Source organism: Peromyscus leucopus, chromosome 5, assembly GCF_004664715.2.
Source record: "Peromyscus leucopus breed LL Stock chromosome 5, UCI_PerLeu_2.1, whole genome shotgun sequence".
NCBI lineage: Eukaryota > Metazoa > Chordata > Mammalia > Rodentia > Cricetidae > Peromyscus > Peromyscus leucopus.
Window position 1 is genome coordinate 35,647,568 of NC_051067.1, and position 15,091 is coordinate 35,662,658.

The 15,091-nt window shown below is 37.1% G+C and overlaps 1 protein-coding gene across 1 annotated transcript; it reads left to right on the forward strand.

Annotated features, from left to right (window-relative positions):
- The first annotated feature begins 2,674 nt into the window (after positions 1–2,674).
- Positions 2,675–10,921, forward strand: LOC114702151 (prolactin-7D1-like). The gene is made up of 6 exons (XM_037205597.1): positions 2,675–2,755; positions 5,005–5,180; positions 6,996–7,034; positions 7,938–8,042; positions 9,789–9,968; positions 10,569–10,921. Exons 1-6 carry the CDS (start codon positions 2,722–2,724, stop codon positions 10,788–10,790), a joined length of 756 nt encoding a protein of 251 aa, XP_037061492.1. The 5' UTR covers positions 2,675–2,721; the 3' UTR covers positions 10,791–10,921.
- Positions 10,922–15,091: the final 4,170 nt, after the last annotated feature.

The window sequence follows — 15,091 nt, forward strand, 5'->3', positions numbered from 1 at the left end:
TGATATTAACTGCCATAAATAACCCCTATCAACAGACTCATGTCATACCTCAAGCAATATCTTTATACATCATTTCTCCATAAGCTAATGAACATGTCTGAAAGCAAATATATTATTGAGTACATTTATGAATCATTGTAGTCTTTCAATATGATCACTGTTTATAAGTCCAATGCCTGCTCTGAGACTTAAAACAATCTCTTAAATGTGTGATCCTTAAAAATTAAATTCCAAATATGGTTTCAACATATCATATAACAAAGCAATAATGCCATTCTAAAAGTGAAGAATGGGACATCAAGGAATATCAAGACAGCAGATTTGCTGTTTTGTCCATGACTGATAGCTGTCCTTATGATGGAATCATTTGGCTCTAAAGAGCTTGAGCAGCCAGACCCCAACAAATATGTTGCCTATGGCACAGATAGCCTTCCTCATTGTTGAGTTTCACTCTGTGTCTTTAGCTTTACTCCATGCACTGTGTAATAGATTTTACATGGCAAATACTCTGATCTCTCTATTGCAATTTAAGTTCCACCTCCACTCTACTACCCAATAGCCTTTCAAACCTCCTTACAGGGACTGCAAACACGTCACACATTGCCTGGCCTCAGGGGCACTCTGTAACCTTGTGGTAAACTTAAAGGGTGCTGTCATCCTTCTATCTGCCATTCCTGCAATAGTAGTGCCCCTTGGACAATGCTGCCAAGTTCTCCAGCAATGTGGGCTCCTTATCACAACTTGGGTCATTAAAGGGCTAATTAATGGTCAAAAGCCTATGGTGGGAAGGAATTTGGAATAGCTACTAACAGCTGTGAGCTGTCAGGCTCCAGGAAGCTCCTAAGGAAGTCTGAAATGGTAGTGTGGCCTCCTAAGCTAAGGGCATACTGATGCCAACTGCAGGGTGCTAAGATCCAGGAGACTTCTGACAAGGGAGCCCAATGGAAGGATGAGGTCTCATACACTAAATAAATTTCCTTCTTCTGAGTAAAACATTCACCTCTCCTGATAAGTCCACACTAACTTCCATTGGCAATTTCAACTTTGACATTTCAGGAGAATAGACTTACGGGTAGAATATTCTATGACAACAATTCTTACTGTCCATAAACCCCCAAGGTCCCTGTTCCATATGCTCACTATCTTTGATTACAGTCTCCAAGGTGATTCTATATCTACCAAGTTGAGAGATAATACTAGTTAAAACAACTCCATATTATCTCAATCAAAATATAGTATTTCCTATAACATGCTTTGTTATAAGCAACATCTTTCTATGGGAGAAACAACTGAAAAAGGCAGTCACATTTTTATTATTTATTATGAGGTATTAGCTGTTTCTTTCTTGTGGTCAGGGCTGTTCTTTTTAAGCATTCCAATTGATGCTGAGTTCTATTGAAGTTGTACTTGTTTGAATGTAGCAGGGAACACAGGGCCTTTCAACAGCTTTGATGAACATTTGCAAGGGTTCCATTGTTAAAGAGTGTACAGAGATAAGATCCTTTGTCCTACAGACTTGGAGGAACTTTTAGAAGGAAAGGAAAGATAGCAGTCAAGAATCTGAAAGCACCTACCATACCAAGCATGGCTGAAAAATGTAGTAGATAAAACCACAGGATTTCTAAAGAATTTCAAGGCCAGGTTATTTAGCTTCCTATGAGCTATTCAACAGTGAGGCCCCGGTGGCCATCTATGTAGAATAGCCTATTGCCAGTGGACTGCATATGAACTGAATTAACTATTAGAGATAATAAAGTAAGATACCTTATGTTCTGGTTGCAAGATAAAAAATTGTAATGGGGTGAAAGATTTCACAGTACTGACTGATTTTTATAGTGCAGCACCATGTCACTATGCTGGAGAATAGTGTGAAATATCAGTAAAGGACCTGCTCAACCCAAGCTAAGGTAATTAGCAAACTGAGGCAGATGTTTTGACTCATTCCCTGTTAGTATGACTGTGTAGCCAAAATCAAACATATTCTAATTAGCTTTAAGCCCAGTTCCATGGACTGAGCTGATGTTTGTAAGCCTGGCTGAAAAATCTGTGACTGGAGATGTTCTAGGTTCTTCAAATGGAGACTTTTGATATTATTCTGTTAAGTTAATCTAATTTCTCTATCAAAACAACCATCTAGACATCTGTATTTGCATCTTGCATTACCATTCTTATGTGCCTAATATGGAAAAATCAAACAATTCACCATGTTCCTTGGATGTTGTCAAAGATTTATGAGGGTGAAACTGTTCAGTATAGGTGACTCTGTGGCTCTGTTCCAATGCTACAAAATCAATGAAATATATATGGCCTCCATTCAAGTTTCACTGAACATTTCAGAGGAAATGATCAAAATATAAAAGGATCTAAAGGAAAAATTAAGGTTTATGACGTAGCTATTTAAGTAAAGCATGAAATTGTTATCAGTGTTTATGAAGAAGAGATAGCTGTCCTTACTCACAACATAATTTATTTTATACTCCCAACTTTAAAATAAGATAAACAGTACACATAGAACTATCTTCATGCTCATGGTAACTAGACTACTTAAACCCCTGAGGGGAACAAATAATGGAAAATGATACTTCCTTTTCCTCCTACTTGTGTTTAGCCTTAGGGATTCTATGTTAGACTATAAAAGAGGTAGAGAGTTTACTGGAGGCAGGACTCCAGTGAAGTATCTTCGCTGAGTCAACAGCTAAGCTGTGGTGGGACTCTGCAGAGATGCCACTACTGTCTTTGACTCAAACATGCTCCTGTAAGTAACCGTTTACCGAGTTCCTCCTAGTGAGCTTAAACACTGCATTATATTGCAAAGCTTGTTTAGACGGTTTACTTTTCTAGTGTTATACTTTTCTTATCAGGAATAAAGGACATAATTAGTGCTTAACCAAGTGAAGTAAAGCCCAACAGATGTGAGAAATACTTTCCAATCATTATTCTAGAAGCAAATGCAAAGTGCATCTATGGATCCGTGTTTCTCAAAGAGGAGTAACCTTATCCCAGAGTCATGTAGCAGTGTCTAGAGATACTTTGAATTATCTTAGGTGATTGAAGTAGAGAATATGAATATTACTAACATCTTTGTAGCAGAAACCATAATGTGTCTTCAAAACCTTGAATAGTCAGGAAAGACCTACAACATGAAATGATCTATCTCAAAAAGCCAAAATTTCAGAAAAAATGAGACATTTGATGATAGCAACACCACATGAGTCTGTGGGTTCAATATATAGGACATGTAGAATGAAGAATATAGCATGTTCTGGTTGGAATAGAATGAACTCAGTATTATTTTCTATGTGAGGACATAGACGAGTCTAGGAGATGAGTCTACAAGGTTTTGACAATTTAGCTCTAGTAAAATGTCCTTTCAAAAGTGGAAAATCTGCTAATATCTGCACTTTTTCTTAACATAAAATAAACATAAATTCTATTACATGAAGTAAAATAATAAAGTCAATGGCTCCTTGCACTCCTTTTAGAATCCTAAATGAAAGTGCAGTATGTGTACTTATTCTAAACATAAATATCTTTTGTGTGTAAAATTAATTTTGGGAAGCAACATGAGTTTTTGTATTCAATAGGAATTACCTACATAGAATTACTTTCATTTTGCATATAGTTTTTCGGGTATGCTAAGTTATTTTGAGTAATCAAATTTAGATATTTTTCATGAATAAGCCTTTTCAATTCCTCACTTTATAATACACATTTCAAATTGCATTTATCAAAGATTTTGTACAATGAAGGTTTTCTAGACTGGCATCACCAAAGATAAATGAATTCTGCATCTTGATATCTACATCTTGGTTCATCTTCTTAAAACAGTAAATTGTTGATATGCTAGCATGCTGTTTCTGTTTATCTCTGAACAATAAAAACATAAAATCAACATTAGTCATAGCTGAAATTTCAAAATTTAACAGTGGCTGTTTTATAGATAAGGAAATTAGATAAATCAAGACTAGTGGGGTCTCTGGGTCCATGTGCTCAAAGGTAAAATTTATTACTTACAAGTAATAGCTTCTGTTAATACTCTGCACCAAGACTTGGTTCGAGTTGGGAGGTGGTGTGTGCCTTCAATCCCAGCAGTCAGGAGGCAGAGGCAGGTATATCTCTGTGAGTTTGAAGCGGGCTTGGTCTACAAAGTGAGTTCCAGGATAGTCAGGGTTACACAGAGAAACCCTGTCTTGAAAAACCTAAAACAAACAAAACAACAACAACAACAAAAAGACTTGGTTCTACATGAAAACCCAATGTACATAAGTTATGTCCACATATGGCAGGATTTCCACAGTGTTGGCATTCAGCCTTCCTCACCAGATAATTTAAAAACTACAGAACAGCAATTATGCTTGTAAGGCTTCCCTTTCATCAAGATAGTTTGATGATATTCCACAGGCTCCTTCTACTCATAGGATTACTGTAAACAGAAAGTTCACAGAGAAATCAGTTACAAGCTTTGAGGTAAATGTTGAATGGGATTATTATCATGTGTGAGTGAAGTCAGCACACAGAATTCTTTTTATGACAGGATTCTCTTCCTCCTCAGGATTGAGCAACAGACAGTCATGTGTTTATACCTACCAGGCAACAAGACACAGTAAAAGAGGTTGTGCTGTCCTTGTAAAAATGGAATGTTTCCATGGCGTGCAGGACAAAGTCGTGCAGAGTGTGACAGCTGAAAATGCACTGAAGTGTTCAAGACACTAACTTCCCACAGAGAATGACTTCTCCTCACTCACAATAAACCTAAGCTCTGAATGTTTGCAAATTTCAGAATCATATCTGATAGAAATCCAAAGATATAAGAAGTCATCAAATTCTCTAACTGTATTTGTTCAAGTAATTATTTAGTGGCATTTTCACAGTGGAAGATGTTTATTCACTACTACTGTTGTACAGTGCCAGATCATACAAGGGACGTCAATGGGCAGAGATATTATTACTGTTGATAACCTCAAATGAATAGCTCTCAACAGAGTTTCTGTTTCCATGAAGCAGGGACTCTCCTGATGCTGTTGGTGTCAAACCTCCTTCTGTGGGAAAAGGTGGCCTCTGCACCCATGAATGTCAGTGAGGCTGGCCTTAGTAAAGTGTCCCTTAAGGACTTGTTTGATAATGCCACCGCACTGGCTGAGAACATCACTGAACTCGCTACAGAAATGCGCCTAGAATTTGTAAGTACCTCACTAACTCCTGGCTTTTTTCCAAAAGGAACTTCCCAGCAGATGAGTTCATTGCACTACAGTTTAATAGGAAGTATCATGCAACCAGTTCCTAATATGACTTTCAAATGTAGAAGAAAGTCTAAGGTACTCAAAAGTGAAACAAGAAGAATGGGGCAGTTCTGTGAGATCTCAAAGACTTACAGGAATATTCAATAGTTTTAATTATTTGAAACTGGAGAGATAGCTCACTTGTTAAAAGCACTGGCTGTTCTTCCAGAGGACCCAGGTTCAATTCCTAACATCCATGTGGAGGCTCACAACTCTCTGTAAGTCCAGTGGGTCTGAGACACTCTCATGCAGATACACACAGCCAGAACACCAATGAGCATAGAAAAAAAATAATTATTTGCCTCTATGTAACTATTATAAAAAAACACACACAAGAAAAACTTTTCTTAAATTTTCAGTCATGACATAAATACCTGGAAGATATATCTGGTGAAGAACTCAGACTTCCTTACCTTGTTTGTGGCAGGCCAGTCATGGCATCCTCAGTTAGCACACATCAGACATTAAGAGGATAAATGTGATAACCACTACACTACGGAAACACCTTGAAAACGGGACCCCAAAAAAAGACACGGAGAAATGGATGAGATCTACATGAACAGCCTGGTCATGAGTGGGAACAATGAAGAGCGACGATCGAGGGAAAGGGAGTGGGAGATCCTAGCTGGATCAAGAAAAGAGAGGTAGAACAACGAATAGGAGACCATGGTAAATGAAGACCACATGAGAAGGGGAGGAAGCAGAGAGCTAGGGAGGCCCACGGAGATCCACAATGATACCCCCACAAAAGACTGCTGGCAATGGTCGAGAGACGGCAGGAACTGACCTACTCCGGTGATGGGATGGCCAGACACCCTGTTAGTTGTGCCATAAACCCCATCCAAGGAAGGTCTGAGGAATCTGGATGCAGACATCCACGGCTGGGCCCCTGGTGGAGCACTGGGAGTCTAATTAGTGAGAAAGAAGAGGGTTTATATGAGCGAGAATTGTTGAAGCCAGGGTTGGATAAAGCACAGGGACAAAAAACCAAATGAATGGAAGCACAGGATCTATGAACCAAAGGCTGAGGGGCCCCCAACTGGATCAGGCCCCCTGAACGGGTGAGACAGTCATTTGGCTTGATCTGTTTGGGAGGCAGCTGTGTGTTGGTGCCGGGTCCTGGGCTTGCTGCATGAGTTGGCTGTTTGAATCCTGGGTCCTATGCAGGGACACTTGGCTTGGTCTGGGAGGGGGGGACTGGTCCTGGCTGGACTGAGTCTACCAGGTCGATCCCGGTCCTCGGGGAGACCTTGATCTGGAGGAGGTGGGAATGGGGGGTGGGGTGGGGGGAGGGGGGGCGAGAGTGGGAGAACAGGGGAATTTGTGGCTATTATGTTGAACTAAATGATGTTGTAAAATAAATTTACTTAATAAAAAAAAAAAGAGGATAAATGTATTTTGAGGATTTGAAGGGAATGAATAGAACTAACCTAAACTTGTAAGATGTCAAGAAGGGAAATAGATTCCCTTCTCAGAAACCCCTCGGGTTAAAAGTTACTTTTTAAATGTTTGTAGTGCCTGAGTTTATTCAGTGGGAGGACTGAGTTAGAGGTGAAAACAGGCTTTACATTATCTATGTCAAGGTCAATCAAGAAGGAGACAGTAGACAAGGCTTCAATAACAGGGATACCCAGAACATGTGTCTCTATATTTGCAATAAAATGTATTCAAGCTGTTTACTCACACATTTTATTTCACTTCTCCATTCTGTTTTAGTTCCACAACAAGTTCTCTTCAGAAATATTCAATAAAATTGTAAGTTGCCTCGACTGATTTTCCTTTTCTTCCCCACAAAGCTTCCATGCTAATGATGGCACTATAACTTAAAGGAGAAAGCAGCAAGAACCAATTCAAATAAAACACCTCCACAGGTGAAAGGAAGTTTCAGCCATTATAACCAAATGAAAATGGGACAGCTTCTGGGAGTATGGTTTGCAAAGGATAAAATGATTGTTCAAGTTATTCTTAAATTTATGTTTTGTTTTTAAATGTCTATACGTATGAAATAAAAATGTAAGAATTTTGAAAAGAAAATAATTTTGATTATATATTCAATAATATGTAACCTTAATTAGTATCTTCTTATGAATTTCACCGTTGCTTACTATTTCCTAAAATGGTCAACTTATATTTTAATTTTATTACAATTGACACAATTTCTTTCAGAATTTATGAAGGTGTTGAATGGTATAGGTGTATATATTCACACGAAATAGAAAGAAAATAGATAATGTTATAATGCCTAGTTTAAAAAAAGAATTTGAACTAGTAGCAAACAAGAAATTACTAAATAATGATACACATCTTCTATGACATTATGCTCAAATCACACTAAAAATGATCTTTAAAATGCTCCATATTTTCACCTTTATCATGTTTAGGGGTTTTCTTCACATTATATAGTACATTTTAGGATTAATGACAGAACAATAGAATACTAAATAGGAAAAGAAGATGGTATATTAGAAATTTAGGTGAAAAGTCGTTACTGACTTAAATTGAATATTAGGTAAAAGAGTCACTCTCTTAATTTTAGATTTCATGCAATGTTTATTTATAAAAATTACACATCTATTAAATGTATTAATATCCTGGGCATGAGTTTGTTTTCAATTTTTAAATTGCAGTTAACTCAAATTTCCTCTTGAATATTTTCAGATACTAGATTTGAGCAAGAAAAATAAAATAGCTGAGCTTGTCAACAGCTGCCACACTCTTCCCATCAAAACTCCAGACACAACGGAGGAAGTTCGCAATACCACGGTGGGTCCTCAGCTTTTCAACTAAATAGCTGAAGTAGGGCCCTGGCTTTGCTATGCTGTAGCTTCTTATGACCACTGACAGGGATGTGGTAATCAGAAGGGCAGGAATGACAAGTAAGAGTGAGCAGTGAAATGAAAACCATAGTATATACTTGATAAATTATAAAGGAAATCAAATATTAAATAATATTGTGGCAGATATTTAAAAATTGACCACTTAAAAGATCTTATTTTAACAATGTATTGCCACTGGGAATTGACTTTCTATTCCGTAGGAAACTTTGAACTGAACATCTAGTTTTAAAAACACATTCATGTATATGCCTAAGAGATGCAAACCCAATTGTCTTTAATATAAATTAGTAATGTCTCCACATTGATAAGCTTGTCATTACTGACCACCAAGCAAATTCTTCTTGAATCCCAAATATCCTGGTTCTATATCTGCTTCTTACCTTTGTATCCCAAACTCCTTGACTTATAATTTCTTCTGTGTCTTAACTGAAATTACCTGGACAAGGCAGTCCTATAAATACTATCTACTGCTCCCTGAGAGGAAATCATTTCTTCAGTTGTAATGAGAAGTTCTATACGTCACAACAGTTCTAACTAAATTTTGTTATGACTTCTTCTTTTGAACCCACAGCCATAACTTACCCTCCAACTAATTAACTTAAACATTGCTTAAAAATAATAAAGTGAAAGGAGGGTAAGATGGAGACATAATGTTTCTGAAGACCTATTCTATTGTAGACATGTCATAAAGTAGTTTATTGACATGCTTCAATTAATTCTCCCAAAATGTAGCTCAGATAATGAGACAGATACTTTGAAATGTTTTGCGAAACTTGTATCATCAGCCAGCCCAGTCGTAATGGAATTTTGATCTTCATCAAACTCAAGCTCTTACTCATATGCTCCCAGCAACTTACATTGCCATAACTTTTTCACCTGTTCCTTTTCTTCACAAACTTCTCACATTTCTACTAATGTCCATTGAATACTCCTATGATCTTCCTTCTTTGTATCACTAGATTAGTTAAAAGACATCAACACAGCAAACATCTTAAATCAGTCATGAGATTCAGACACAATCCTGATAGATACTGAAAGGTCAAATTTTAACTGTGGTATCTATGCATGCAATGAGACCCATGTTCTTCAGGTATACTTGTCAACAATATTCTGTTCTGTTAGAGACAAGGAGAGGGAATGTTGTAGACTGAGAAGCCATATTTATTAATGACAGATTGTCCTCAACTACCTTTCTATTAATATCCTAAAGTTCATAACAAGTAGTTTGCAAACATTCTAGTTCACTGGTGTCATGAATATGAGTTAAAAGATTTGCAACTGAAACTGGTAATGTCCATCTTTCTAATTCTAGCCCAGTGGGCACCTCCTAAGTTCAAGAAAGCCTTAGGGTCTCATGGATGAGCAAAACAATCAAATATATAATGCCCCATAGGGAAGGCAGATGGAAGAATTTCAGACAGAAAACAGAACATGTTCAATAATGTAGTTCACAGAAACTTTTTTTTTACATAAGCTGTTTCATTTTTGCAAAGTATAGGTGAATATTTTAACTTTTAGATTGCTACATCATTTTCTTCTCCAGAAAATCACACCTGTCCACAAGAATAGCAAATGGGGGTGTTAGTTCATGCTCTCTGATTAGCAGTCACGTGTAACTAGTCCTTCCATATTTCGTTTATCTTAATATGATTGTTCAATAACTATTAAATAGATTGAAGGCTTTTTGAAACTGACACTCAGTATCCTGCATGCCTGGAAAGACCCTCTGAAACATCTGGTGGCAGAACTCAGTGCTATGCCAGAAGCACCTCATGTTATCCTATCGAAGGCCAAAGCCATTGAGGCCCAACACAAAATCTTTCTGGAGGAGATCGTGAGGATAGTATCCAAGGTGAGCAATTTTCTTACCCTCCAATTTTCTGTTTTAAAAATGATGTGACTTCTGTAGTGAATGATAAATTTTGAAACACTTGATATCGCAAGAACAAGTTAGGCATCTAACCTTGAACTCAGCCTCTCCATTGTAAGATAGACAAAAATATAGCAAGTTCCCCAAGTCATTTGGCTAGATTCCTTCCTAGGATATCTTCTCCATAGAGAAATATCCCCAAGTACCTCATTCGATATTCTTATCAGAATCACTCTTGGCCAAAATGCTTCTTTAGGGAAAGAAATATCACAGTTCCTCCATTGTCCCTTGATCAAACACAAGCCTATGCTCAAGTAGCAGAATCCTGGTGTTCCATCTGTCTAATTGCAAGTGACATACTTCCTCTAGCATCAATTAAACTTTAAAAAAAGATGTATATAAGTCTTGCTTCTAGATGACAAAAAGATTTATAATTTCCTGTAATAGAAACATGGAAATCAATGTCTGTAACTGGAATTTCACATTTTTAATGTTTCCTTAAGTATGATTCAACATTTGGAAGGGGAAAGGTTAAATGAATACAAATAGTGATAATAAGTAACTGTCATTTCTGGTCAATAGGTTAATCCTGCAATCAAAGAAACTGAAGACCCCCCAGTCTGGTCAGACCTGGAATCCTTGCGGGCAGCTGATGAAGAAATTAGATTTTTTGCTCTTTATTTGTTTTCATACTGCCTGCGTCTTGACTTACGAATAGTTGAATTTTATGTCAATATCTTGAAATGTATTTTTGTAAGTGGTGACATCTGTTACACGTATTTTGAGCCATTAATGAACTTCTAATTTTATACCCTTTGAATGTATACTTAAGTGTAATGTGTCTATTACTAAAAGGAGACACAAAATATGTCAGAGCATAGAAAGAAAATTTGTTGCTATCTTTTTTTCATCTAGTAATAAATGTATCAATATCATTGAGATCTCCCTATCCAAACCCAAGATGTTCAAAGAGCAAAGGGAAAAATGCATAGCTTACTGTAGAACCACAGTAAATTAATGTGGACAAATTCAGTGAATGAGATCACTATTAAATGTACAATAATTCTATTACAGATTTGGAAATATTGGTGTGCTTTAAGAGATTTGGCTATGCCTCTAAGACAACTTTTATAGTACAATGCCAGAAAACAAAATCACCATGAAGCTTTACTATGACTAGGTACTAAAAACTTTTTGAATTTAGATGGTTAGGGTACAAACATGAAATGGCTACTTCTCATCTTATCATTTTCAACCAGTCTTCTCTGAATTTTGTCTCCTTAGCAACATCTTAGATATACTTAATCTATTTTCTTCCCTCTATGTCTCTGGAGTTTCATTTGGTCTAGTTTCAATGTCTATTATTTAAATGAGTTAATATATTGTCCCCATTCTTCTGTGGCTCAAGTCACACAGCAGGGAAGGCTGAGGTCATACATTCCTACAAAAGGTTGCTTCCTTCCTACTTGTCTGTATCTGTTCATTTGACTTAGGATGAAGTAAAGAAACAGGAAAGAGGAAAATTTACCGATTACCAACTTGTGTGGTAAAATCAAAGACTGATTGCTGAAAAGAACTTTTTAAAAATGTTTTTCCTTTTATTGAAAATAGATTTATTTCTCAAATAATATATCCTGATTACATATGATCCATATCTCTTATCTCTTTCCCATTCCTTCCCTATTCTCAGTTTCTTCTACCTTCCTTTCCATCTGGATCCAGTCCCTTTCTATCTCTCATTAGAAAACAAAATTAGAAAACAAACAGGCTTCTTAGGGATAATTATTAATATAAATAATTAATATAATAAACTAAAATAAAAACTAGCACACAAACAAAAACTTTTATCACATTGGATGAAATAAACAAACAAACAACAAGAAAGGAGCTGAGCAGAAGTCATACAAAACAGAGGCCAACTCATTTGCACACTCTGGAACTGAATAAACACATTAAACTATAAGGCTTAATACACACACACACACACATACACACACACACACACACATATATGTATAATATACAAAGGATCTAGTACAGACCCCTGGAGGCTTAGTGCGTGCAGACTCAGTCTCTGTGAGTTCATATATGCCTTGATCATTCTGATTTATAGGGCCTTGTTTTCTTGGTGTCTTCCATCCTCTATGGCTCTTACAATCTGTCTCCTCTTCTCTAGAGTTCCCTGAACCTTGAGGGGAAGGATTTGAGGGAAACACCCCATTTATGGCTAAGTGTTCCAAGGTCTCTCACTCTCTACTTAATATCTGGCTATGGGTCTCTGTATTTGCTCCCATCTGCTGCAGGAGGAAGCTTCTCTGAAGATGGCTAAGCAAAGCACTGATTTATGATTATAGCAGACTATCACTAGGGGCCATTTTATTGGTATGTTTCTCTGGGTTTTTGTTGTTGTTGTTTGTTTGTTTTCGTTTACTCTATTTAGAACAGTAGTATTGGTTTCTCTCTAGGTCCCTAGGTCTCAGGTTCTAGATCACCTAAGTAATGTCAGGTATGGGTTCCATCTTGTGGAGCAGGCCTTCAGTCAAACCAGACGTTGATTGGTGACTCCCACAAGCTTTGTGCCACCATTGCCCTAGCATAACCTTCAAGCAGGACACCATGATAGATTAAGGGGTTCCTGACCAGCTTGGAATTTCTCTTTTGGTGGCATTCAGAGTACCTTCCTGTACTACAGATGCTAGAACACATAGGTGGAAGCCTCTCTGTAGGCACCAGCTCAACTACTCCATGTTCAATGAGTTGTGTAGGTTTTGTCTTCAGCAATGGGGCCTAGCCGTTTGTTTGTGGGGGAGCAACCTATAGTCTTGGCAACAGCTTGGATTGTTTGGGTATTCCCATGGAACTTCTTTGGTCAGCAATTCAATTTGATATAACCCAGTCCCAGGACTGGAATCTGACAAGATCTTCATTTGATTTCCTTCTCTTATGGGACATAGTAGTCTTTTCTCCAGATACCCAGTGAAGGGCATACTCCCCCAGAGAGATTCCCTGGCTAGATTATTCACCCACTCCAGAGCTCTACCATGAGACTGTCACAGGTCCTCTCACTCTGAGTGCATACTACTGAAGAAAAGTGGTTCAAAGTGTGCTTTTTACCAACTAACACAGGAATCCCATACATCGAATCCCATCAGCAATGGAGTGGCAACAACAGAAAGTTACTGCTGACCACTTCCTTGGGTCCTGGTAATTTTCTTCTTTTCCCATTCATATAGGTCCAGAAAAGACAAGAAAATCACGCAGGTATCCATAAATAAGATATCATTCTTCCCTTAAAACTAATGAGTAAATTTATCTAAGAAGAATCTCTTGAGAATCACTCACCCAGACACTTCTTAGAAGTCTATTAATACTAATATGACCTCAATACAAAAGTAAGACAACTAATATTCCATTTACTCAGTCTGGAGAGTTGTGATCATTTCAGGAGAATTCATCTTGTCAGCTGCCTTTAAGCAACCAATGATACAGGCTCGCCTCACTGTCACATCTCTGTAAAGAAAAGTAGATTGCCATGCTGTATTTCCAACAAGTGTTGGGGATTTGCAAATATATAGAGACAATGAGAGATTGTCCAGTCAGCATCTTGATAGACACAAAAGGAAAAGACTTTGATGGGCAGAATAAAATAGGGTTTTGAGGCAGAAAGCAAAGGAAGAAAAGACTAAAAGAAAGGAAAGATGTAAAAGACACATTATGAAGAACAACACGCTGTTATAAGCCTAAACTCACAATCTCAACGTATCTTGCTTTTTAGACCCTCCTAACACATATTACCAGATCTTTTCCCCCATGCCTTTTGTCTTTTCTCTTGCTTTCCTGAAAGTTTTGTTTGCATTAGAAGTGTATTTCCTTCATCCATTGGATTACTTGAGCCCTAGGGAGAAACAAAATGAGGCCACTCTGCAGATCAGAGTTCATAAGAAATTTATACTACACAAGAAAAATTCCTGATGCCTTCAGACAGCTGTTCAGCCAAACCAATTACTTTCATCACAGGTGCTGGTATCAGAAACCTTCCTGTGCCTCTCTCTAGAAGGATTCCTATTATGTAGAAAGTCATTATCCAAACTAAACGCTAAATCCATCTTATCTCTTGAGTCCATGGAACAATGTGATGAGATCCATGTATACTTCATATCTGAGTTACTGTTTGTCCAATGCATCTAACTCTATGCCACTTTTCATCTTATTGTCTTCTCATCAGTTTATGCATACTTCTAAACAAAAATATGTTAATTTATCAGCAGGGGATACTTGAAAATAAAATACATCTCAGTTTCATAAAACATAAATTTCACAGTGTTATGTAAGTTTCTAACAATATTGAATTTTAGACTGCTGGTAAAGACTTCTGGTAAATCACTCAAGTGTGGTGGTAAGAGGCCTCTGTTCAATAGTGACAAATACCTGAAATCTAAATTTTAAGATAAGATTCACTATTCACTATAGCTATTGCTGTCACACCTAATTCTGCAAAGAGTAGCTAGAAAATATATTTCAGAAAAAAGATAATAGTCACTCCTGCTTTAAGGAGGGCTAGTATACAATCTAGTGATTTCCATTGAAGATGACAAAGGAGTCACAACAGCGGTGTCCACACAGAAACAAACCAGACCTAGCAAGTGATTGATAGGATAAAATAGGAAGTTAAACATCCTGAGCACTACATATACCAAAAGAGAAGTTAAAAATACCTTTCTCTCAGTAGTTTAGCTGAACTTGTGAGGGATATAAAAACATGTAAGTTATTGTACTAATGACAAGGTAAAGGATACTGCTAAAAGAAGCTACAAAATGAACCAGAAAATAGCAAGTGAAACCAAAATTTTGCCAAAGTTTCAGGAATGTGATGGACTAAGTTGAAGTTTTGAAGGTTTGATAAGATACTGGGTTCTCAAAAATGGGAAGACAGTATTTCTGCCAGTTCATCTACACTCATTCTATAACATAAGTATATTTTAATTCCCAGGGAGAAAAACTGAGTTTTATTATTATAGGGCATTAGTAAGCAATTAATTTTTTTAAAGCAGATATTGTTTTTTGCTATAGGTGCTGCTGCAGGGTGATAATGTGTTTTGCATTAC

Coding starts and splice junctions, on each gene's coding strand:
- LOC114702151 (XM_037205597.1), top strand. CDS start 2,722: ATGCCACTACTGTCTTTGACTCAAACATGCTCCT. Junction 5,181..6,995: donor CAGAAATGCGCCTAGAATTT/GTAAGTACCTCA, acceptor ATTCTGTTTTAG/TTCCACAACAAGTTCTCTTC. Junction 7,035..7,937: donor CAGAAATATTCAATAAAATT/GTAAGTTGCCTC, acceptor GAATATTTTCAG/ATACTAGATTTGAGCAAGAA.